The sequence below is a fragment of the Sinohyriopsis cumingii genome, chromosome 6 (assembly GCF_028554795.1).
Source record: "Sinohyriopsis cumingii isolate HCF-2022 chromosome 6, ASM2855479v2, whole genome shotgun sequence".
In the NCBI taxonomy this organism is placed as follows: domain Eukaryota; kingdom Metazoa; phylum Mollusca; class Bivalvia; order Unionida; family Unionidae; genus Sinohyriopsis; species Sinohyriopsis cumingii.
In genome coordinates this window covers 109248774-109275552 of record NC_142966.1, presented here as the reverse complement: position 1 = coordinate 109275552, position 26779 = coordinate 109248774, and the positions used below count along the sequence as shown (strand labels likewise).

General features: G+C 33.8%; 1 protein-coding gene across 2 annotated transcripts in view; it reads left to right on the top strand.

The window, feature by feature from the left end:
* Positions 1-254: 254 nt before the first annotated feature.
* LOC149797691 (uncharacterized) overlaps positions 255-26779 on the top strand; it is a 53220-nt gene continuing 26695 nt past the window's right edge. For both annotated transcript variants that reach the window (XM_089962614.1, XM_089962613.1), the window contains exons 1-8: positions 255-321; positions 3946-3982; positions 7173-7227; positions 11604-11725; positions 15899-15957; positions 19587-19730; positions 21036-21151; positions 24762-24819. In XM_089962614.1, coding sequence (XP_089818740.1) covers positions 264-321; positions 3946-3982; positions 7173-7227; positions 11604-11725; positions 15899-15957; positions 19587-19730; positions 21036-21151; positions 24762-24819 — 649 coding nt within the window. In that variant the 5' untranslated portion in view covers positions 255-263. The remainder of the gene's footprint in view (positions 322-3945; positions 3983-7172; positions 7228-11603; positions 11726-15898; positions 15958-19586; positions 19731-21035; positions 21152-24761; positions 24820-26779) is intronic.

Here is a 26779-nt window from a genome sequence, read left to right as displayed (position 1 = left end):
TGGAACTTGTAGCCTGATTGCATTTAACAATGTTATGGCAGTAAACTGTGTTTAAACAAACAACTAAATTTGAGAATTTTACGAGAGGTTTACAGTTAAGACCCAAGTAAATCCTATGTTTTTATCTATTTTAAACTGGATAATAATAATAATAATAATAATAATAATAATAATTTCCGTGTATCGGACAAATTTAGGTTTAAGAAATTATTCGGGTTTGTATTTTGAATCCATCATTTGGGTTTCATATTAAGCAAAGAAAAATGGCGGCGGCCGAAACGGTCGTGTCTGTGGAAGACGACGAAGCATGGTTATATGGAGGTAGTTGATAAATTGACAAAATAATGCCGACATCCAAATAAATTAAGCATTATTTGGAAAACTTGGCAAAATGCATTAAAGTTTTTTAACGTCTAATTTGATTAGTTACCTATATAGTTGTATGTTTCCACGAAGCAAAATTGAGGTGGGGTGGTGTCTGTTATAAACGGGTATTACTTTTTCGTATTTCAGCAAATTAAATATGTTTTAAATGTTTTTATTAATTGCTCAATTTTAATCATAGAAGGGTCACGTGTTTACAGAATTTGTTGAAAATTTTGTCTAAGTGGCTTCTGGATCAACCTTAGTCTTACAATGTAAGACATATCACATATTTTTTGTTTTAGTCCTATGTCTTGCTACCCAAATAACGGCCTTGTATAGCGTGTTCCGATGTCGGTTGACATCGGAATGAGTAGTCAAACTTTCAGGAATATCTTACACACTTGGCAGCCAATATCAACACTCTTCCACTAATTTATGTGTAATTAATATACTTACTGTGCTGTCCTTATCCTGGCAGAATGAAAATATGACACTAGTAAATGGACATATTTTCATATTCTGTTTACATACATTTGAATTTGTTGCAATATGATGGTAGTCAAGGTATGCCAAAGGGGGATATGTTTCTTGAACAAAACAAAACATTGCTTATAGTTCCAATAGGCATAATATATTATTCATTTCGGTAAAGAATAATATTTGAACTTAACCTGATTTTAGCCATTCCCAGCTTTCATCGCTTTTTAGCCAAATGAAATGTAGGCCAATGATACCTGAAATCCGGTCCATTTATTTTGTGAGAATTTGAATTTATTAGAGAAAAGACATCAGGGTAAGTGAAGTCTGACAAAAACATTATAACTTTACATTGTAGAAAAGCATCGTTATTGGTTGCCAGATTGTGTGATATCTCTGAAAATTTGATTTTCGTTACACTGTTAGTCAACATTAAAACATGCTACTGAGCTCCATTAGTTAGGCAGTAAGATCCATCACCCCCCAGAACAAAAATATTGCTAGTAATTATTACATTTATTTATATTTTGACTGACCGCTGTATGCTGACAGTAATTAAAACCCTCTTCTTTTCAACCATGACATTAAATCCTTTAAACGCTCACGTTATTAGTATTAATCCCTGGCAGAACTTGCTTATTGACCTAAAATTGAAATTGCTAATATATGTGTGGAAGACAGCATCACCCCAAAAAGAGTAATATCATCTCTGCCCCAAGCAAATGGTATAGTTCTCACTGTTTAGACAGTTTCCATGCATCGTTATTACTTTGGGTTGACACTGCCTTCCACGCATGCATTATCATTCTAAATTTCTGACACTCCAGTGCATCATGCTTTCTACATTTGTTGTCCACCACTAGTAATGTCAGGGGAAAAAAAGGCATCACATCAAACATTCAAATATGAATCAAATACAGATATGAATGTTTGAATAATACAAGCAGCTTTTTGCTTCACCACTATGTATTAGGATAACATTTTTAATTGAGAGAAAAGTCTCTTACAAGAAGATAAAAAATTATTTTTGCTGATGAATTGAAATGTGCTGTATGGTGAAAAAACTCTATAACAATGTGTCGTGTCAGTCAGAGCTTGAAATTAGGGATTTTCTTTCAATGACGCAGAGAATCAGCATAAAATATTTTGTAATTATGATGCCTAAATTTTCGCTGATCCATGCTCTTTCATATTTCTCTGAATACTTAATGCAGTACATCACATCCTTTCCTGGATCATCTTTCAGCCATTTATATTAAATTTTCTAGGATTTTTGTGTGCTTTCTTACTCTTCTGTCCTGATCGTATTTACAGTCATATTCTTTATAGCCATCATTTCAGACATTTCATTGATAACTTTTCACCTTACAAGAACTTCCATGGCTTTTCAGTTATCACTTCACTATGTAGTGAATGTTTATCAGCAATAATCCAGAATTAACATGTTACATTGTATTCAGAATAGCTCAGCGTTATTCACTGAATCAGCTAACCAAAATTTGGAATATTTGAATTAGAGCAGTGTTCAAAGAAATTTGTTCTGTAGACACAGGCCCAGGGCTGCTGACTTTAAAATAAACGTAATAAGGCCCCCCCCCCATTTCCATATGCCTAGTTTCCCCTTTTTTAATATTATTTGTGACACATTTTTGCACTTGCTATAATTCAAATATAAATTCAGTAGAGATCCTTAGGGGGTTTGAAGGTAATGCAGGTGTCATAGGTGTTCATCACAACACTCACTAGAGACTGGATGGTCCTGGTGTTCAAACTTCTGCTGGATTCTCTGAGCGAATCCTGGCCAAAACCAAGTTGATGTATGTTGATATGTTGGTAGTGTACAAGCCAAATATGAGTAGTTTTCTATCTTTGAAGCTTATTTGTAAACAAAACAATACATTACATTTCTCAGAATTTTGCTTACTTTCAAATGATATTACAAAAACTTGCACTCAGTTTGCATATGAAAAAGTACCAATTTTGTTATGCATTTTCTGTAGTTCTCTTGTTCAAAATCTTGTTGAATGTTTAGGACATGTCTTCCATATTGACAATGAGTTGAGTTAGAGACATATAAATAGGATGATAATAGAGAACAAAATTATTAACTTTAATTTAAAAATTATTAAGTTTGAAATTTAAAAATTATAAAATTTATATGCCAAAGTATCTACTTATTATTCAGCTGAAATTTTGATACAGGTTTATGGTAGTCTGTGGCTAGCAAACAGACTGTAAATATAGCTTTGAAAATGTGGAATTGTGCAAGCATCACCTTTTTTTTGGTGTTTGCTGGTCAAAATTAACAGGCATAGCAGGACTGGGATTGGGACTGAAAAATATTTGACATTTTAGGTTTAAAAATATTTACCAATTAGCATTTTTTGTGTGCCAGAATCCAAATTTAAAAAAAAAATTGTGTTGAAATGGTTTTCTTTATTGATTTTTGCATCATTTAATTTAAGTATATTCTTTTAAAATATTTTATTACATTAGTGGTTTATTAGCAGATATAATTTGGCTCAAATTAGTTTGATCCTTTTTATATAGAGAAAAGGATATTTAAATTACAATCTGAAATTTGTTAATGTATTAATGTATGTACATCTATGAGAAGTATTTTAGCATTATTAAATTTTTTAACTAGAGGTGCTGATTGTAATAGTTAAACTAAATATAAATTGGAAATTAATATATATTAAATCTAAATTTGATCCATAATTTTAAAAATCTTAAACATTAAAATAAGATTGCAGTATTGTTTGGAATAGGACAAGTAAATAAAATTGTACAAATAAGTGGATGGTGATTTTATTCTCAAAAATATCTCAGGTTTAAATATTTTCATGTTGAAATTATGTTGTAATGTATGAAGTATTCAGAATATATAATGACCAAACCAGACTAAATATAAATTTAAATGTAAAAAAGTAAAGATCTGCATCCTGAACAAAACAAAAGACGAAAGTAATTACATTACATTGCTTGATATATCAATGAGACAGTAATGAGATGCAGTTAAAAGGGTATTACTTTATGTGCACACCAGTTGTTATCTATGTGGTTTCTGCTGATTTATTAATTTATGCTTTTTTATTACAGACTCAGAAAACAAGGAGCCAGCAGCACCAGGCACTGGGTAAGTAATTTGTAGGCATTGTGCATGGCTTTAAACACACCCGTCACACCCAGAGCTATGATAATATCATTAGTTATTTTTATTTTAGTCTTGCCTTCATTATAGTTTTAAAAAATTAAATGGAGGTTCTCTTTCTTCTTCAAATACATTACCCAATCATTTAGGAGAACAACTAATCGTACTATTCAGTTACTACTTCCACTAATGCCGAGTAACGTGCTCCCTACAAAGTGGCCTAGGAGAATCGATAGGAGTAGTTTGGAAGTTTTCTACTTTAAAACAAAGTTGGAGGAGTTTCATCTTCAAAGGTCACTATACTTGAACTGTCATAGGGGACTGGAGATGGTCTCTCCAGGGTAAGGAGATGTATTTCAATCCCTTATCCTATTTTCCTAAGGTATAATGATCAGGTAAAATATTTGAATAAGAAACCAGTTTTTCTAGTAAAATATGCTTCTTTAATAATATGTGATCATAATCGACATACAATCTACCAGCCTCCATGCAGTTACATCCGTATAGAGAGCGTACCATCTGCTCCAGTAGTAACTGAAATATTGATGGGATTTGGCACCAGTATGTGTATCAAGGGGGGATAACCCTAACTACCACTCAGGTTGGCAGATAACTTTTAGCATTTTAGCTAGAGTTTTAATCTGGGATGGCTGGATTTGTGAGGTAACTGTTCTCCCAAGGATTTTGATTGGGGAAGTATTATCAAAGAAACATTTTACATGTACTGGTTTTTATTGCATCATTTCCCAATACACCTCTCCCTTGATAACTCGCACACAATGGGGTCCACAAACATAGACTGCACTATAAGCGAAGCGCGAGTTACTGAGGGACCTCCAAAAATGAAAAAAATATCGCTTTGACATATAGGAACCGTTGGGGGGGAGGTGGCATTAGGGAACTGGGCTGTTTATTGACTGAATCCCCATTTTACAATCATGTCGCTAAAAAAATTTAAGAACGTGCTTTTTCTACTGAAGTTGTTTGTTATTCTGTTTAAATAACACTTACTTTCAAGACGTCCAACATTTGAAAGATCATTCCAACTGGTTTCAACAACCATCACATGTAGGGAAAAAAATCTGTGTATTATGTGAATGTTTTTTGTTTTCTTGATGAGTCTAGTTCCCGTAGTAGTGTTTAATATTATCCTGCCAAATCGAGAGTCCACAGTGCAGAGAACTAGACTGTTGATACATCATACAACAAGATTCCTTTTTTCTTTTTAAAAAACATGTGACACTTTTCGTGAGACAATTGTCCATGTTGAAACTCAGTTTTTGTATTGCTCAATTAGTACAATATTGATGTAGTGAATTAATTAATTGGAATTATTAATGAAACTTCTTATCATCCTTGAGGATATCTCTAAGTGCCAGTTCAAGAATTCTCTGAAACTCGCTTGCCCACAATGGACCGTATCTGTGAAATCAAACTCTTTATTTAACGAAGTATCCATTTCACTTGGCTGCCTTGTTATCTTTGATCACAGTTATGAAAGAGTCAGTTAATTTAAGGTAGCTTATGTTATATACGCAATAACATTTATAAGTGTGCGATTGATCAGATGAAGTGAGTTCACCCGACATATGACTGAAGTGTGTACCACAATATGATAGGATTCTTGTATCAGCTTCATTGATAAGCAGATGGCATTGCTACTTTGTCCACAGTATGGGGATTCACTCCAGCGATGTTGGATTATTTTGTATGAATTTTGATGCAAAAAAGAAAATATAGAGAAAATATAAATATTTCCTCCTTTCAGTATTTTAGTCTTATTTGTTTTGAAAGAATGTTTTTCAGCTGTACAGTAGAACCTGTCTTGAAAGACCACCCTGTCTGCCAGAAATAATGGTCTCTCAAGACAGGTGGTCTCTCATAACAGATTAAAAAAATATGTAATCAATAAATCAGTGCATGGTGATCCTGGTCTCTCAGAATATTTGGTCTTTCTTTAGCCGTAGTCTCTCAAGACAGGTTTTATTGTATGTTGAAGAGTTGTTCAAGGTGAGACCAAACAAAAGAATATGTGTTTCCAGTTGGCCAACCATCCCTGTTTCTAATTGCTGGCCTTATTACTTCTTTTTCCCCTACTCTGAAAAAAATATAAAATGACAAAAAAAATTAAACAAAAATACATTATAATGTTTGAAAAAATGTCTTGCCTAAATAGTGTAATAGGAAACATTTTTTCTTGTCACTGTGTATGCTGTACCTTGCTCTTTATTTCTGTGCAACACATTGACATTTTGCATGGCATACTTGCCTATTATTTCTATGCAAAGCATTGACAATTTGCATGATATTCCTTGCTCTTTATTGCTGTGCAAAGCATTAACAGTGTGCATGACATACCTTGCTGTTTATTTCTATGCGGAGTATTGACACTGGGCATGGCATACCTTGCTATTTATTTCTATACAAAGCATTGACACTGCCTGACATACCTTGCTATTTATTTCTATGCAAAGCATTGACTATGTGCATGGCATACCGTGCTAGTTATTTCTTTGCAAAGCATTGACTACGTGCATCGCATACCTTACTGTTTATTTCTATGCAAAGCATTGACTATGTGCATGGCATACCTTGCTCAGCTTGCAATTATTTCATTTGTTGAGTGTTATTTACCTCGTTTGTGAGAAGATTCAGTTTTGTAAGACACGTTTTTGTTGAGTGTATCTGACAATATGGGTAAATGTTATGCAGCTTATTAATTATAGACTCAAAATGTGTAACTTTCTTCACATCTTCAAAGAGAGCAGCATTATTGTCAGAGTCCTAGCCGGTTGTCATCTGTCAAATAGTACTCCTTTATTGCAGTGCTGTTTGTGGCAGGTATTCAAACAAGGACATAACCATAATAGTGTAGTGCATTAAAAAAACAGTATTTAATGATGGGAAATAAAGTACAAAATAAATAAATAAAGTAGCACTAAAACACAAAATTAATTGATTCAGTGTGATTCAGTACCATATAGTGTTATGAGAGTAGCAGCATTATATTGTAATGACTCCTTGTGAGAGACCACAGTACTGTGTACATGTGTGTTTCATTCGCTGTTGAGGCTCAAGGGGGTTAGTAGATCATAAAACATAATTTTATTGGAAGAAAGAATTGAAGGACATTTATGATAGGGTGTTGAATAACAACTTTTAAAATTTCTTTCAGCCCAGATATCAACTTGGATAATTTTACCAAGAAGGAGAAAGAGGCAGGAGAGCTGGTAAGTCCCCAGTTAATGTATTTTTTCTTTCTTTATATGATAAACCCAAGGTGTGTACAGCCTAAATTTATTGCAGAGTGAGAGATAATACTTATACATGATTTTATGCATTATTTTTATTATTTAAAAAAATTATTTTTGATTTAAAACCAGTAAGATACAGCTATTTGTGTTATGTATCAAATAACTTAATATTAGGTGACCTGTATTATATGGTGGCCAGTTTTCTTTGAATAGTGAGAAGTATTGTGTGCAGAATGCAATGTGTAAACAATATAATGCCAGAGAATTATGCAACTTAAGATTTTATTCTGTGTGGAGTACTGTATGTAGAATGCACAGTGTAAATGGTGTACTGGCAGATAATTATAATTAAGTGGTATTAAATCTGGGTCTCTGTGGAGTACTGCATATAGGATGCAAAGTGTAGACAGTGTGTACTTCCAGAGAATCGTGTGACATTGAATCTGAGTTTGTGTAGAGTGCTGTATGTGAAATGCAGAGTGTAGACCCTGTACCATCGTAGATTTATGTGACATAGACCCTGGTCTTTGTTGAGTACTGTATATGAAATGCACAGTATAGACCCTGTGATGTCAGAGCATTATGTGACATTAGATCTTGGTCAGTGTCAAGAACTCTGTGACATGCACAGAAACATTTGATTGGTCAAGCAGTTCTTAATACATGTACTGTGAATATTGTATGTACTCACTCAAAAGTCCAGTCCAGCTGCAAAATTGCAGGATGCAGCAGCTCATCTGGGTGTGTGAAGTTTATTAAGAGTATTTGGTAAACAAACAACATAGAATCTGATCTGCAAGCACATTATACATCAGAAGAGCTGGGTTTACATTGTTTGCAGTTGGATTTGACTTACAATTGAGTAATAACTGTACTGTATTCATTGGGTACCAATTTATGTGAGGAACCACAGTGGCTTAGTGGTTAAAGTGCCACACTCATGACCAAAGTGGTGCGAGTCCTACCATCAGACCAGCCTGGATCAGGCTGCTGCATCTTTGGGCAAGGCACTTTAATCCAAATGCCTCTGCACTAAATAAATTACTTGTATTGCTTGCCATGAAGCAGGAAACCAAACCAAACAAATTTTTATGGATTTTTGTCATTGTTAGATTTAAACTGAACAAGGATCACAGTAACTAATATGCCTGTTAATTGTTGGGTGAAAAGGGGTTGGTTGTCATGGTCAGAGGGACTGCATGAATGGCTCAGTGGTTTCTGCAAATAACTGGAATTAAATTATGAAGTTCAGAATCAGACATTCCATTAAGGAACATGCAAATCTTTCTGATAATTCCATGATTGCCACAAGTCCAGCACATCCTTGTTTGACATGTTGGTCAAATTGCCTGTTGGATGTCATTGACCAGTGAAATAGCTTTTTTAATTTGTAATGTCAAGTGGTGTTGCTTTAGTAACATTGACATAGTATTATGCATCAGGTTTAACAGTTCAAGTCTGGCTTTGTGGTGCTGGTAAAAAGTTATGTTCCAAAAATATCATGGCTTTATCTTGTTGGTAAAAAGTTATGTTCCAATAGTGTCAAGATTACAAATGGTTAAATGAATATTATGTCTTTTAATGCTTTTGCATTTGATGGATGAGAGAAGTTTTTGCCCCCTCCCCCCAATATATACTAATACAATTTTTACAGATGTCAGGCATATAATGTATAGTTTATATAGTACATTAACAGGGATGGTCCTGGCTTTTAAAAAGCTGTCGCCAAAAAAATCGCCAACCTCAATATTTTGTCGCCAATTTTCAAAAAGTGTCGCCAGAACAAGTAGTGTACATTTTTTGGAGTGTTAATTTAGTCTATTAATGTAACAGGCAATGAAAATTACAAAAGATGGGTTAGTTAATACTCTAAGTACAATAAGCATTAACAAAATGTTACAAAGTGTTATATGAAGATCCGTCGCGATCTTAGGGCTGCCAACTTGTTGAATGCAATTTCAAAGTCTAATTTTTCACATCTGTACATGCTGATTCTCATTAAATTCTCAAGAGATGAGATGCAGAGTTTATTTCTGATGTCAGTTTTTATGAAGTTCATCTTACTGAATCCACGTTCACAGTCTACAGTGCTGACAGGTGACACCAGTAGTCTCTCGGCAGCTCCCCCTCCCCCTCCCCTTATGGCTAGCTTCACAAAGCTTGAGGTGAATTGCTTCCTAAATCCCAAGAATGATCACTGAATGCTGTATAAATTTTCTCGACCAGCAAACTAGGATCTCCATTCCCACGAATGAAACTTACACGAATCAACACCTGGCAATATTGGACCGTATATATAAGCATAAATTCACACCCAATTTAGGGATTCTTTCACTCCTGTATTTTGAGAAATAAATAATTATTATTAATTATGCAAAACTGTTTTTTCTTTTTTTTTGCTATTTCTTGTTGCAGAGTTTAAGTCTCTGCAGCCATAACACGGGCTGATGGCAAAAGGAAAAGATCAATGAGTAAAATGCTGCACTGGCGACAGATATAATTGTGATTGAGATTTTTTCCATTTGCTTTGTATTTATATGCAATAGTCGGTACTTCAAAGGTTATCAGTTTTCTATGAAGGTTTAGCAAAACTATTGTATTGGTATATGTAATAAAAAAAACCAAAAAAAACAGAAGGATTAGCCATTCAGTTAATTGTATCTGTTCTATTCGCGTCTTCAGAAGTCGGTCAGTTATGATGTAACAATGCACTCTAAAGATGGGGTTGTCAATACGAACAAAGGATCGTTTGTGTAACAGATTGATTCCAATGCATTGCTTAGTCAAGTTTGTGGCTTCCTTTCATTCTCCCTTTTAATTTATCCAGTCAAAATCCATGATTGTATGTACAAATTAAATAACCAAAAAGTCTGTCGCCAAAAAAATCACCAGATGGGATATTTTTGTCGCCAGTAAGGAAAAAAAATCGCAATTTGCAACATTGGTGAAGCCCAGGACGATCCTTGACATTAGGCATTAAAACCTTGAAACAATAGATGTTTTTGTCAAAAATGGGACATATAGACCCCAAAACCCATTCTGGAGATGATGCTGCAAAAATAATAACATTGTAACATTGACTGAACATTGTGCCCGAGTGATACCAATGAAGATTGAAATAAGGTTAATTGACTTCTTTGTTTATGTATTTCTTTCAAATTAGATTGCTTTGACTCAAAGTTTCGATACGTGGAAGATTACTTATCAAAGAACAAGTTTACTACATGGAAAAAAAAACATGAATCCACTTTAGTCAATGGAAAAATACATCTGAGTTCTACTAATAGAATGGAGATTTCACCTACACCATTGGGACACACTAGTATAGCGCAACATACATGTATGATGGAGTTCAGTTAAACTTGATCAGGATGGAATTTTCCTACTGCTACATTACTCATATACACTGAACCCCAAACATGTTAAAGCTAATGAAAGTAATTATATTGCAACAAACATGCCCTGTAATTATAATAAGGCTTCCCAACATGGGTAGATAAATTATTAAGTATTACTTGATTGAGTTTTCTGTGAGCTCTGTAAAATTTGGTAATGTTACAAAGTGGAATTTAGTAAGCAAAGCTTAGATGCTGGAAAACGAATGCAGCATTGAATGTTCAATCAACATCGTATGCATACTGAACTGTGTTGCATTTAGCATATCTGTTCGTCTGATGTTGCTGGTCAACTTCACTGAACTATACAGAGGTGGAGTGGTTATATTTGGAAAGCTCTACAGGAAGCTCTCCCAAATGCAATGGTATTTTTATCAAGGCATGCACCTCTACAGCCCTAACAGCCACTGAGAGCCAGTTGCTGGTGAAGATGCATGTTAAGCAATGAATCAGGAGGCAACTAGCATGGCTCCTTGGAAACAATCAGAGATGCAGAGAACACCGCTAATGTACACAGTGCTGTGAATAATAAAGATTTACACTAAAATATGCAAGGATGTCACTTGAAGTGGGCTCATAAACTACACTTAAAATGTCATAGGTGTATATTACTTGCTTAACATAAACAGCAAAGCGAAAACATGTTAATTCAGTGATGGAAGTGGAAATGTAACTGCTTGACTTGTGGCTTCGTTATTGTGTTTATTCCAGTCAAATAAGGTATAACACAGTCCATATTTATATTGTATAAATAAGAGTTTTTATTACCAAATAGAAAATGGTCAGCTCACCATTTCATTTACTATACTCTCGTTTACTGTATGGAAATTGTCTTTAGGATCGATTTACATCTTCGTCACTCATTGCTACTCTGAATTAGACAGCTTGGAGCAGACCTATTGAGATTTAGTGTTATATAATACTGTTTTTATATTATGTCCTTTGTGATACTTTCAGAGTGGAGATGAAGGATCACAGGAAAAGAATCAGGAGGAAGATGATGATGACGATGATGATGATGACGATGATGATGATGTACAGGTGACCATTGGAGACATCAAAGCTTTCCCTCTGAATGAGTAATTATTTTTTTCTCATTCCTATGCACAGCTTTCATTTAAGCAATATTTACACCACAATGGTGCATTTTAAGCAATATTTACACCACAATGGTGCATTTTGTGCTGATGGACCCTTGAAATTTCATTTTGTCAGTCAAATGTGAAACCATGGAAATCAACATTGTTGATCACTGCTAATCACTGTCTGAGGGCAACCAATGTTTAGGCTCCCCATTGTTAATCATTGATATCCTAATTGAGTGTAATTAGTAGGTAGATCACATCTGCAGATTAAATACATGAGTTAACCTCTCTCGTGGTCTTGAAAGATACATTTTCACTGGCTGAAGTACAAGTAAACTCAGCATTGATTTGTTTATTGAAAATGCATTGCTTTCATGTCAAGAGACTACCCTATTAACAGAAAGAGCTACTTGTGACAATCAGCTGTGAAGAAAGTATATGACATAAAAATTTGTAATGTATTAATGAAAACTTAATTCAGAATTTACCTATTTAAGGATAAAAGACTTGTGCACTTTTGTATATCTAGTTCTGTAGCTGATAATTCTCGAGAATTTCATAGTCCATTGCTCTGTCATTAATGTTTGGATGGCATTTTTTTTACAAACAATAAATTTGTCAAATAAAAATGTACAATATTATCCTGAATTTTCAGTCAGTGTCACTGTAGTCACTGTCAAAGATTGTGTAACATATTTTCAAGGTTGTATTGATGACATAAGTGTTCAATTTCTGAACAAAACAATTTCCATAAATGAGTCATTTAGTATTAAATAATAAATGTGGTTTGAACAAAAAGTCGTGAAAATAGGATATTTTGAAAATTACCAACATGTCATGAACATATGCAAGACTGCATATCTTAAGCTGAGACACATCAGCTCAATTCGCAAATATCTTTCACTTGTGTGTTCATTAGTACTTTCAAGACTGGACTATTGTAACTCAATTCTGGCTGGTTCATCTCAATATCTACTCCAGAAACTTCAAAAAGTTCAAAACACAGCTGCTCAGATCATACTTAGAGTACCACGATCAGAGCACACCTTCCCACTGCTCTGTACCCTACACTGGCTATCCATTTGATCCAGAATCAAACACAAAATTTGTTCTCTGTGCTACGTTTCACTGTCGGATTCTAGTCCAACATACCTATCCGACCTCACCCATGTGTACACACCAGCAAGATACTTACACTCTTCTGACAATCGTATACTCATTATTCCCACTATGAAAACAAAGTCATATGGACAGCGTTCTTTTGCAAACCAGGGCCCAGCAACGTGGAATGAATTGCCCACTGAACTTAGACACAAAGACACAGTGATCGCATTCAAGAGGGCTCTCAAAACTTACTTATTTCGACTTAAAGACCTAATAATGTTTCCTACCTGAAATATTTTCAGCATGTTTTTTATTTTTTAATGTTTTTCTAATTTCATGGTGTTTGTTTTTGTAATAATTTTATTATATGTTTTTTTATCTTATAGGTGTTGTCTAATATTGTAAAGCGCTTAGAGCTTCTAAAGATTGGGCACTATACAAAGTCCTCATTATTATTATTATGATGGTAGATGATTGATGTAAAATAAATTATAGCAAGAGGTGAAAAAGATTTATTTTCAAATACAGGAAATTCATTTTTTTTAATGGTAATATTTTATATCTAAATGTTTTTTTGTTTTTTTTTATAGCAATGTTGATTTGGTCAGATCTGACGTGAAACTTTCCATTTTGACCCTCTAACTTCTTGGCTGATCTTTGTGAATAATATTCAGTTGATGACCCTAACCCTCTGGAACAATATCCAAGCAAAAATAATGCCTTGATGGGTGTGGTAGAGTTTGCCCATGTGATAAAGGATATGACGCTGTAGATGACGTTATTATTCTTGTGAATTCCTGAATGTCTTCAATTGTTCTAGTAGTTGTATTATTGAAGAGACATATTTTACTAGGCTATTTTATTGAGCCTTTCAGGTAGATCATACTAGATTCAGGGCAGTTGTCCAGATGTTTGTCTGGAATTCAGAACAATCCAGGAAATTTGTGATTGCTTAATGCATTTAGGTGCATGACTTTTTCTGGCAAATTGGTTGTTGTTTGCACATGTAACATAGAATATGCAGTTGTGAACTAAATGCAGTTTTATTGGTATTTTACTGAAATAAGTTCAAATACAACTTCAATTATTTCTTATATTATTTATTTGGAAATTAGACAAAAGCAAAAAAAAGATCTAAAGAAAACGTAATTTTAACAGTTGGTATGATAAAAAGAGTATTTCATTATCTTCAAGACATATAAACTGTTTTCCTATAACTAATATGAAATTAATGACTACTGTAAATTATTTAATTCCATGTAAATGATTTACCACACATTTGTTTCAATAGAAATTTTTCGCAACCAGTTTTAATTCTAAATCTTAAACTTAAAGCAAAGAAAGTGTTGAACATGGCTGTTAATTTGTGATTACTGATTACTGATATGTATTCTAAAAGTAGAAACTATATTCCTTCCTAGAAGATATTTGTATATGTCATACTTGTGAATTAGTGTTTAAAAAGACTTAAATTGACCCAAGATATTTTGCTTTTTCAAGGAGAAAAAAAATGTGATCATAATATTTAAGTTTGAATGGAAAATAAATATTTTTTAAGACCCCAATAAGAGCAAAATTAAATAAAGAATAATGTATGTTGATACTTCATGGATTTATTTTATGCCAATGAAAGATTTTATGAGAAAAGTTAAGGTTTATCTACAGCAGGCATATCAAACTCAAACCACCCAAAAGGCTTCATAAGGGCATTTTTGATAGCCCAAGGGCTGCATCACCTTTGTTATCTCTCATGACACGTTATGACGATATGGCTTGCTGTCTGGGTCATGTGTTTGAGGCACCTGATCTACAGTTTAAGTTTGAATTTAACACTGACAAACAAACATACCTGATTATTACCACAAACACATTTAACAGTCAAATGGAATATTAACTAATACTATGCTGGAATCGATTTGTAATATTTAATAAAACTAAAGTCAGATTCATTTTGTAATAGTGTATTTATCTACAACGATGTCTGCAGTGTGGCAGTTTATAGTGATATCTAGCAGTGGGGCTTCATGCTGCATACATGTGATGCAGCTGCTAATTCCATTCAAACCCGTGACCTCCCACATTTGAGACTGACACTCGAACCACTTAGGCCTCCAGTGGTCAAATATCAGAATAAATATTTAAAGACTAATCATAGACTCCTTTTATCAAATATTCAGAGAAATGTATATGTTGATGAGTGAATTTTTTCAGTTTGACACAGTTCTTGAGATTGTGTAGATTTTCAAAAACAAATCATGCACAGCCAGTTTGTTGGATCATAAATCACTGAAGATTTTCCAAATTTTTTAATTTATTTTACCACTTTTGTATGTAGGGCTTTTACTGCAGTTATTTATTTTTTTCGTTATTTAATAAGATGTAGAAGTTGCAATCACATCATTTTATATATGATCTCTCTCACAGTTGATAAGGCTGTGATACAAAATGGTAACAAGTGACATAATTTCAATGACATAATGTAATGATATATGCAGTAAGTGTTATTTTGACAGAAGTGGACATCTTAAGATTTTTATAAGACAGATCCAGAGGAGGAATATTAAGGTACATAGATGAGAAACTACAATTGACAGAACTTTTATGGTTTGTATTTGGCTGCTAGCATAATTGTGGAATTGACGTGTCCACCCTGTCACATGTCACAGATTTGATTTCTTAACAGTAACTATTAAAGTCCAAATGTACATTAAGTTTCATTCTTCCCTTTTTCCTGACATTGTTTTTGTGAAATGCCCATGTTTGACTAGGATCTGTTGCCCTTCTACTGCATTTATTGTGAGGAGCATCCTTATTGTGTGAACATACTTCTACCTCGTTGTTTTATTGTTGATAGTTTGTGTACAAGTTGATATCTGGAAATATTCTGATATCTCTACATTATGTAAACTGTAGAATCGCATACATTTCATAACAAGTCCAGAATTATGAGAAGATTAAATATTCGTTAAAAAAAATCTTTTGAAGCTGATGTTTTGTCTATTTTTTAGTCTCTGTTACTGTTTATGTCCAAAATATAATAGACTTTAAATTTTTCCTTTGCAGTGCGGCCCCCAGGAACCTATTTAAAGGTTCTGGATCCTACCAAAAGACAGCACCAGCTGGTAATTAAGCATTTACACATACAACACAATTTTAAGTTTAAAATAGTTTTCTTTTTTTGTCCATTCTCCATCAAAATTCATAAATTATATCAAGTACTCTGTATGGCTCCAGTGTTGACTTATTAGTAAGCACTCTTGGTGGCTCACTCCAATGTCCACCTAGTAGTAAATACTCTGGCCTAGTAGTAAGCACTATGGATGGCTCTAATATTGGCCTAGTAGTAAGGACAAAGGATGGTTTGCTCTGAAACTGGTCCAGTACTCTTGATAGCTCTGATGTAGGTGGTACTAGCAAGCACTCTGGATGGCTTCCATCAGTGTGACCTTTGGGTAAGCAGTTTTAATGGCTCCCTCAAATATTGCCCAGGTTGTAAACACTATGGATGGCTCTAATGGTGGCCTGATAAGAACAAAGGATGGCTCCCTCCAGTATTGGGCAGGTGGTAAGTGCTCTGGATGGTTCCCTCCAGTGTTGGCCTTTATATTTTAATTATACCTCTGCAAAGGAAGTTAGGGGCATGTATACTTGAGTCAGAATCTTCAGCTGTCTGCATCACACATTTGTTTGCTTAATATCTCCAGAATCCTTTGAGATATCTTCATAAAACTTTATCTTGATCAGGTATTGTATCCTGTTAATAATGAAGTCTACTTGGTAAGCATTTTAAGAGCTGGCTTTATTTCTGTTACAAATTGGGACTCGTCAGTCATTTTCTTCCACAGTTGTCCAATTAATATCTCCAGGACTGTTTTTTGACGAGATTTGAATTATCTCAAGAATTTGTGTCCCAATTAAGATTTGGCTTTGTCAGATTGGCACTTTTATAGTTATCTCCCTACTGTTTGAAAATTGTATTTACTTTTTGTGTCTTATAGGGGTATTCCATAAGCACTCATTTACTGGCAGATTAAGTTTCTTTTGTGTTGATGGTTCCCCCTAAGGAAATATAAGTGTCTCTCCCCTCAAGGTAGATCTAAATGAAATAGCCCTTGTATGTTGAAACAAACAAAAATATATATGGTCTATTTCCTTTAAGCTCAAAATTGAAAATAATAACTGCAATTTCTCTTATTTCCAATCAAGTACATTTCATGATCGCTTTCTCTTTTTCTGTTGATATATTTTATGATCATGGTCTAAGGGAAGTAACTCCTGCTTCTACCCACTAGATAACCACTGTTGGATACACTCAGAGGTCTCGGAAACACTTAATCACACATATTTGGACGCTGAAAATCACTTAGGTGTGAGTCCTCCATACGCATGTAATAGGTGGGTGGCAAAATTCAAAGACTTGTCCATCTTGCTTCAGCCACCTGCTTAGTGGGAAAATGTGTTGATTAATTAGCTGTGCTGATATTTACAATGACAGAATTTAGTGGCTGAAAGACCCATTGATGTACATGTTGCCTTTATAAGAGTACATCAAAAGAACATCATGCAATAGCTGGGTAGCAGGTTCAAAGGCTTTGACTGGCAGCTGGGTGGGACAATGTATTGATATTTACTGTGATTGAATTCAGAGGCAGAAAGACCCAGAGATGTACATGTGGTCATGTAAAAGAGTAGATCAAATAAACAAATTTGTATTTTATTACTGTGTTAATTTCTGAGCATAGCAGAATAAGCAGTGCATGTGACCTCAGAATCAAGACATGTTGAGTCTTAAACAAAATGCCATTCGCAAATTTAGATAAGTATTTTGGGGTTAAATGGCAAACTGACGAAGACTGTAATGAGATTCAGAAGAGTACTCAGATTGCAAGAACTGATAGTTCGGATGGGACAGTAGCTAAGTGTAAGAAAGTGTGTGATGCCTAGCTTAGTGCTTGGAATAAGACATTCTTTGGAATGATTGGACTGACCATATTTAGTCTCACTCTGATGGCAAACAAGAGCTATGTTGGTGTTATAAAGAATGTAGAAATTAAACTCAGTGGCAACCAATAGTTCTTCTAATTTGCATACTTTTTTGGGAGGGGACTACAACTTCTGCTTGTGGGACTCCTATTTTTGCCTAAATGGGAGTCCTGGACTCCTAGTTTTAAAATCCTAGTGAGACCTCTGACACTGTACTAATTATATGGAAAAATGGGAACCAGTTTGGAAATTGGTCAACCTAAAATAGAGTATATATGGGTTTGGCTGATCAGGATTGGTTAATAATGTAAGTTATATTTTAGGAAAAAGGCTCTTTTGAGAGCTTATCCTAGTTGTAACTGAGAAGAAAAAAATAGACGTTTTATTGTTGGAATTTAAGTCCTTTAACTCTCTTGAGTTGGAACATACATTACTAGAATTAGCACACATGCAGGTTCAGAAATGCAGAGGCTCATATCCTTAAATATCTTTTTCTGTAATAATACATGTACATATAGACGGTCACCTTGACCTTTTATTTATTAATTACATAATATCACAAGGCTGGTAATATATTTAAATTGAAGAGAGATAAATGGTGATATTAAAAAAGATGACTCTTATTGGACAGATTTATTTTAATATTTTTATCTGATTTTTCTGAGTGACTTAATCAGTCTGGTCTTGAACATAATGTCTTAATTCGGAACATGGCAGGAGTCACATGGGCCCAGTCTGCCTTTTCTAGCTTCCATTTGCATGACATGGCATTGCTTAGGAGAGAACTGATTCTTGTTGGGTTAATGTTTTTTGCACAGTGAGCACTCCTCATTCATGAAAGCACAACCTTAGATTTAGATATGAATTTGCCATTTTTGCCGATTTTGCCTGGGAAATTTTTGATCATGAAACAATAATCAAGTGTGGAATCTTACCGGTCTCCCTTTCACATGTACATATTGTCTATTGTTGTGCCAAGCTAACATTAGGAGAAGTTAATTCTTTTAATAGAGCAATTAAGTTTCCACTGGGTGACACAGGTAGAGGTAGGATAATCAGCATTTCCTATTCCTCTTACCTATTTTATAGTGTAATGTAATCAGGTAATGTATTTGATGGAGAAAGCATTTTTGTTGTTGTAAATTATGTTTCTCCGATGAGACTTACCTGATCACATCACAAATAATCCCTCCACTCCTCCCCTTAATGCAAGCATTCTTTATGGTTTCACTTAAGTAAAAACTGGTATAATGGTATAATGGTGGCCACCTGGTGGGTAGTAGGGTATATATATATATATATATATATATATATATATATATATATATATATATATATATATATATATATATATGGAAGGATGTTTTTCATCTTACCGGATGGTAGCAAAGAGAGTATCCTAACATAATGTGATCAGGTAAGTATAATCAGAGAGACATAATTTATTTATAAAAGGATTTCTTTTTCTTGCTCTTTTTCTTTTTTTGCCCACATTTGATTATCTTTTTTATAAGGGCCTTCAGTCTGTAATGGTCAGTTTAGGCCAATCCCCATGGTGACACAGGTTTGATTGTACAAATATCATGGAGCTATATAATTATGGTTCAACCATTATTAACTTCATTTTCCTATTAAATTCATTGATTAAATTATACTGGATTGTTTATTTGTTTTATCATTTAATTATATTTTTACTAACTATTGCACTTACTTGGATAATCTTTTAGTTTTGCAACAGAATTGAAGTATTTCTCTGTCCACAATTTAGGTTTAAACCAGAAGAGTTCAGGTGGTGTGACAGGGACCCAGAAAGGTATAGATCTGGATGGAGTGGGAACAATCAATGGGGTGTCTATCTATGAGTTTGACATTGACAGCCTTCAGTCAGAGGATAAACCTTGGAGAAAACCAGGTGAGCAAAAATTTCATGTCAGGCAGGGTATTCTGTACTGTGTGCATTGAATTGTGAAAAAGGCATAGACCCAGATTTTAATTTTAGAAAAAAATCCATGCATGAAGAAAATCACTCAGAAAATTGCTAAATGTTACACAAATATTATACTATCCATCATTATTATAGTGACTTTACATAATTTATTCCTCCAGCTTGTAGTGTTTTCAAATACTCTGAACATTTTTAAATTGAAGAATAAGTAATAGAGGCAAAAATTTGAAAATAATTATTCTGATCCTGAAAAAATATGAACTTTTGCAGTATCCATCCATATCGGCAATAACGTGACCCAGAAATCAGTATAGTGCACAACTTTTTTTTAGGATAATGCAGTTTGCTCAATTATCATCAGTAGAATGATCATCATAGACATTCATCTGCTGTGGCATTATGTGACAGCCAATTTAAGTATGCATTCTTCACAGTTGTGTGGCATTATATGCACATGTTTGTTCTGAATTGGCAGAGAAAACATATGTTTTGAAGGAATTTGTTGATGCTTCCAGGCTTCATATGTATTCATATGCCATACGAAACAAGTTTTATTTTTCTACTCATGGGTACAGAATACACATACAGTTTTCTATTTATTACATACACCCTATTTTCCCATTTCCAAATATTTTTCATCTACACAGCTTGAATGAAATTCAAAACAAATTTAAATATTCAGAGGTTTCCTTTGGTGAGTATGAGAAAATAGACATGCATACATGAGCAAAAACACCAAGAGGGTCCTCATCTCTGTATGCAATATGAAAAGAGGGATTGAACATTAATATCAACCAAGTAAGGTTTAATGTTTATGTTGTAAACAGGTTATTGCTCAATCATAATACAGTGATGTTAGTTTGTCTGCCACATATAGCCAGCATATACAGACTATATTAATATCTGAGATGGTTGTAGTTGTATTAATTAAAATCATCATGTTTCTAATATTTTATGTTTGATTATTTTAGTAATACTGGGAATCTATTTTATATGTAGGGTGCCCATTTTTGCAGATGTTTTGGTTGTTACAAATTGCAAATTTGAAGGCCCAATAACAAATGATTGTGATTTAAAGAACTAGCAGAAATGTTGGATAATTTGTTCTGGCAAAAGTACAAAATTGATTACCAAAGAAAATGCATTCATTGTATTTATGCATAATAAATGCTTAAAATTCACCACAAAAACATACAAATTGAATTTATTAGTGTATCATGATCAGATTGCCTTGTACAGTAAGTAAATAAATGTGTCTATTTTGTCTTGCAGGTGCTGACATAACTGATTACTTTAACTATGGCTTTAATGAAGAGACTTGGAAGCAGTACTGTGAGAAACAGAAAAGAATGAGAGAGATGGCTACTTCAGGAGGCACAAGGATATATGTAAGTTTGTCCTTATCATTTTTTTTGTCACTATTCATTATTATTTTCTATGTTAATAGAATCCACTTCATTTAAGAACTAGTTAGGATTTTCACTGTAAAAAGAAGTCCAAAAGATTTAGCTATTTTTTTATAAACTGTAATGATTATCATTAAAATGCAATGGCATCAATTTACAATTGTTCTGGTACAACTTTGTATTTTTCTGTCTTGTTCATATGAGAATGAATGCTTATTAATGTTACAGTTTATTAATTTTGAAGACATAGTGAAGACTGTCCATAAAGGACACTCAGTGGACTACAACAGTTTATCTTTGATTCACATGTGACATTTGTAGGAGGTTATTTGAAAGAAAATCATCAAGAGAATCTCTTAGAAATGTTTTTTTTTTGTGTGTCTGTGTGAGCATGTTACTTTATGTACTTTTACATTTCCATGTCTTCCCAATTCTTGTTGTTGTATATGATTGCTGGGATTTTTAACTTAAGGTTTAGTTACAAGTTTTCAAAGAAAAATGATTTCCATTCCATTGAGAATTCTCTTTAAAGCAGTTCATTGACATTTATTCCTACAAGATCATATTTTAGATGGGTTTTTTTCCCAACAAGTAATTAGTCTACATGGAAGACTAGAAGGCATGACAAATAGCATGTGACCTTGTTTTACATAACAATTAATTAGTTTTTATTCCTTCAAGATTGTATTGTAGATAGCAGACACACCAAGTAGGGTATGACCTTGTTTTGTTCACTTGTTTTCATTTCTACAAGGCTGTATTCTAGATTGAAGACATGACACATAGGTTGTGAACTTGTTTTATATAACATTTAAATAGCTACCAGATTGTTTTCTAAATAGAAAACATGAGAAGTAGGGTGTGTCTTATTTTAAAAAACAGTTCATTCTTTTTTATTCCTACAAATGTATTTTGCATAGAGGCCATGACAAGTAGGCTGTGACCTTGATTTAGAAGTAGAATATAATCTTGTTTTATATAACACTGCATTTGCTTTTTTCCTACGAGATTGTGTTCTAGATTGAAGACATGAAAGTGGGGGTTACCTTTTTTAAATAACAGTTCATTGGTTTTTATTCCAAAAGGATTGCTTCTACATAGAAGACATGACATGCAGGGTGTAATCTTGTTTTAGATAACAGGTCATTAGCTTTTATTCCTACAAGATTGCATTATCAATTAAGGACGTGACAAGTAGACTTTGACCTTGTTGTTAGAAACAGTTCATTGGCTTTTTTCCAACAAGATTGTATTCTAGATAAAAGACATAACAAGTAGGGTGTGACCTTGTTTTAAATGACGTTCCATTTGGCTTTTATTCCCCACAAGATTTTGTTCCATTCATAAGACGTTGCATGTAGAATGTTACCTTGTTTTAAGTAACATTCAATTGGCTTTTATTCCCCACAAGATTTTGTCCCATTCAGAAGACATTGCATGTAAAATGTTACCTTGTTTTAAATAACAGTTAATTAACTTTTATTCATCAAATAGTGCCCTGTTGTATTTTTCATGGGTCTTAGCTTTTGTGGTTTTTTGAGAGAGAAAAAGTCATTTTCATGGTTACTTAAATTTGTGGTTTTGTATATCAAAGTTGGCATATTTGTAGGTATTTAATTTTGTTGATTGACTTCCAAAATGCTCCCAAAAGAACACAAAAGAACAAGAGTATACGGACAACAAATGGTAGTAATTTCAATCGATAAAGCAATAATGCTACTGGTATGAGCACAATGAAACACCTGACAAGATCAACCATTTACACTCAACATCACAAGGAACTGACTTGGCCAGCAACTGTAAGCTAATTGGTTTTAAAAGAAAATGCGTATCATCTCTGGCATAAAGCACCATCAATTAATTTTTGACAGCCATGTCATTAACACAGTGGCTTCAGAATGGTGAATTCGACTTAGATGTTGGTTCAGGTACTGTTAGGCTCAGGTAATGTTACAATTTCACATACAAGCGAAGCATGTAAGGAGCTGTTCCTTTTTCGTTGCATTTGGCAATTGATGGACAAATTTGTTGTGTGTTCAGAGTCCAGTGAAGTCTGAAGATGCTAAATATATTAAAAATCGGTGGAATCATTCCTTTGTTTGAGCCTGCCTCATGTGCAAACAAACTTAAGCCACTAGATTTTACTTAAAACTTCATCAGTCAATATTAATTTAAGCTGAATGGATAATTGCAACTTGTGCAAAAAGGTGTGAAAGAACTGATGTAATTATCCTTGGCTTTGAGAATGCTGGACTTGGCATAATTCAATTCTGTCAGGATTATTTACCAGCAGTGTACCGTAGACGTGATTGACTTGATCCAGATTCACTGGTTTGTCCCAGAATCTGTGAAGTGTGAGCTTCAGAAATTTGCTGTAATGAATGTATATACCTAGTGTTTCATTAGTAATTGTGCTTCAAGCAATTGTTGTAGGATTTTAGTCATTTTGTTCATTGGGATTAGGCACACGTGACTAAAATCAGTCATGCTTTCATGCAGATCTAAAAAATTTCAACAACAGTTTTAATTTAATGAAGAATTTATTGGAATAAATATTAAATCTCATTTTCATGTAATATCATTTGCTGTTCTTCCTTTCATTTTCAGTATTACTATTTGAATACCCAATGCTTTTTTGTATTCTCTGTATCCTTAGTTATTCACAACATATCAGTTTTAAGGAGAGAGTATCGTGAATAAAAGTTAAAGCTACCAGACACTGTATTGATATGTGTGCACTGAAATTATAAAAATTAATTATAATTCTTTTTTAGTCAGATGGTTAAAATAAAATGAACACATGTAAAGGCTAAGATTTTATTCCCAGATTACAGAAATAGGTTTGTTCATGTCATGGAATAAAATACAGTAAGAAATCGGGGTTAGTTGGAATGGTTATTTAGCCTGTGCAGCTCATTTTTCTTTGGGTCTTTAAATTTGTATTTCAGGGCAAATATGAAAATTATTCTAGATTGGACAGCATGACAAGTTTGGTGACCTTGTTTAGTAATTATTATGCCACATCATTCTGTCTGCGTGGGTTCGAGTCTCAGGCTCAGCCAATGTGGATATGTGAGAAAGCTTGTTGGTAGCTTCTCTTAGGTCGGTGGTTCTTTCTGGTGTTTTCCCGGGTTCTTCCTCCACTGTTAATACTGTCTGCCATGTATAGCCTCTCTTGTGATGAAAAATGGTGTTAAACCCTAAAAGCAAGAACAAACATTATGCCACGTCATAAATTATTACCCTCTGGGACTTTTTAAATAAGGATGTATCTGGCAGTGGTACATATTCCAACTCAAAATTAATGCTGTTTCTTGGCTTTATGAAAATAATACTTTATCTTTAGTTGTACAATTGGCATACCAATTTGTATGGATTTCAGTGTTGCTACTAACCACTGATGTAGATCCAGCATAAAAGTGATTCATATGTGAAGGAAATAAATAGCATTCCTCATCAGATGCCTCTCCAGGATGAACTGACAAATGCATTTTTCTTCAAAAGTGTACAAATATATACTTTATTCCAGTATTTGATATACAATATTGATATATGCCAATTTGTAACCATAAGCTTTCTTTTTTTTATCCAGACTTCCACAGTTCCTAGAGTAACAACTGCTGATACCAAATCTGAACTTCATCCACCAGGTTAGTGATTAACATTGGCTTAGATAGCTGAGTTAGGAGCCCAACCATGGTAGTATTAGGGCCATGTAGTCTTACCTTTGTCTGTCTGTTCATCATACCTTTTTAAGGTTTTGTGTTTTTGGTTGTTTTCATGTAATTGTATGAGGTATCCATGCTTTTTTCTTCAGATATGTTACCTGATCATAATACCTTAGGAGTATGACCCTTACCTCATTAATTGATTTTCCCAAAGCTACATGTTACATCTGACCACAGCTTCATTTCCAAATGTTTTTGACAAATTTCTTAAAAAGACAAAATAATTCCATGGATCTTCTTGTGAAATAGCAGAAATATCAACATGATAAATATATACCAGACATTGGGAGTGGTATATCAAGAAGCTAAGAACTAATATATCTGAGAGACAGGACAGGTTTGCTCTTTCACCTGTATAATAAGTATTGTGAGATACAGTAATCACTATTCCAGCAGCAGTGACAACAATGTTCAAGTTTTACATCTTAATGTTTTTTTAAAGCCAGATCTTTTCTACACAAGTTGCTTCATTCAAGTAAAACTCTTAATAATATTGCTATAGGTCTATAATTTATGCCATAACATACTAGGAAATCCTGTTACACCAAGTCTTACCTGCAGCATCATGGTGAACAATGTTAAAGTTTGATGTTGCATTTGTTAAGATTTATACAGCTTTTCCTCCTTATAATGATGTAGTTGGGGTTCATGTATGTAGAAGGGTGGAGAAATAAACAAGATGCCAATCAGATGTTATAATTTAGTTGTTGCCTTTCTTGATCATCTGCTTAAGCAATACTTTGTTCGTCATTGTGAACAGCATTCAAGTATTGTGTTGAAGCTTTTGAAAGTCACATTTATTTTTCATTTTTTGCAGCATTTAACTGAAATTTGGGTATAATATTACAGTAAGCCTAAAGGATATATGCAGATATGCCTGTCTGACCTGCATAAACAGAAAGCATTCTTCATCATTGTACATAATATATTCCAGTTTGCATTAAAACTCAGTTGCATTCAGCTAAAAATATAGGATAATATTACTGTTGGTCCAGATATGTGGCGAGATACTGTTATGCTTTTCTTGCCTACTTAAATATTATCAGACCTGTTATCCCCCATGATTTTATTTTAAGCCTTATTGAAACGACCCCTAAATTCTTTACTTGTGAAACATTTGCAAATCATATGAAAGTGATTCAGAACCTAAAATCTTGGCTTGTCTTTGTTTGGTCCAGATCCAGGTTTTAGACTCAGTGGAGTTGTTAGGAAACCAAAACTAAGTTTGCATTACTTACTGCAGAACATGTGAGAAAGCTTGCCAGTAGCTTCTCGTGGGTCGTTGGTTCTTTCCGGGGTTTTCCGAGTTCTTCCTCCTCCATTAATACTGGCTGCCATGTATAGCCTATCGTGCTGAAAAATGACGTTAAACCCCACAACAACAACAACAACAACAACTTACTGCAGATGCTTTGATCCATGATTGTTCATTTAAACCACAAATAATCAAACTTTAACATAGAAGAATAAAAATAATATTTGTTTACTTGACCATGCTTGGCAAAAGCAGGAATGGTGACAGTTACATTTATTGGATGGAGTGGGGTTATGAATTAAAGTGGAAATTATTATGGCTGGAGTGAACTTTCTGGTTTAATGTTTTGTGCCTTTGTAGCATCAGGCCATACCTTTAAGCTTTTCTAATATGTTTTCCAAGTCAAAAATTAGAGTTTAGGATATTTTGTTATGCTTAATGATAGTTGGTTCAGCTTATAGAAGAATAACAGACATCTCACTGAGAAGATCTGCACTGTTGTTAACATTGTAAAGTTGTATGTATGAAATTCAGATACAGGATTTATACTGATGATCATACCAACACAGGTGAGACATAAATGGGTTATACTGACAACAGTATGTACACAGGTGAAGAATAGACGGG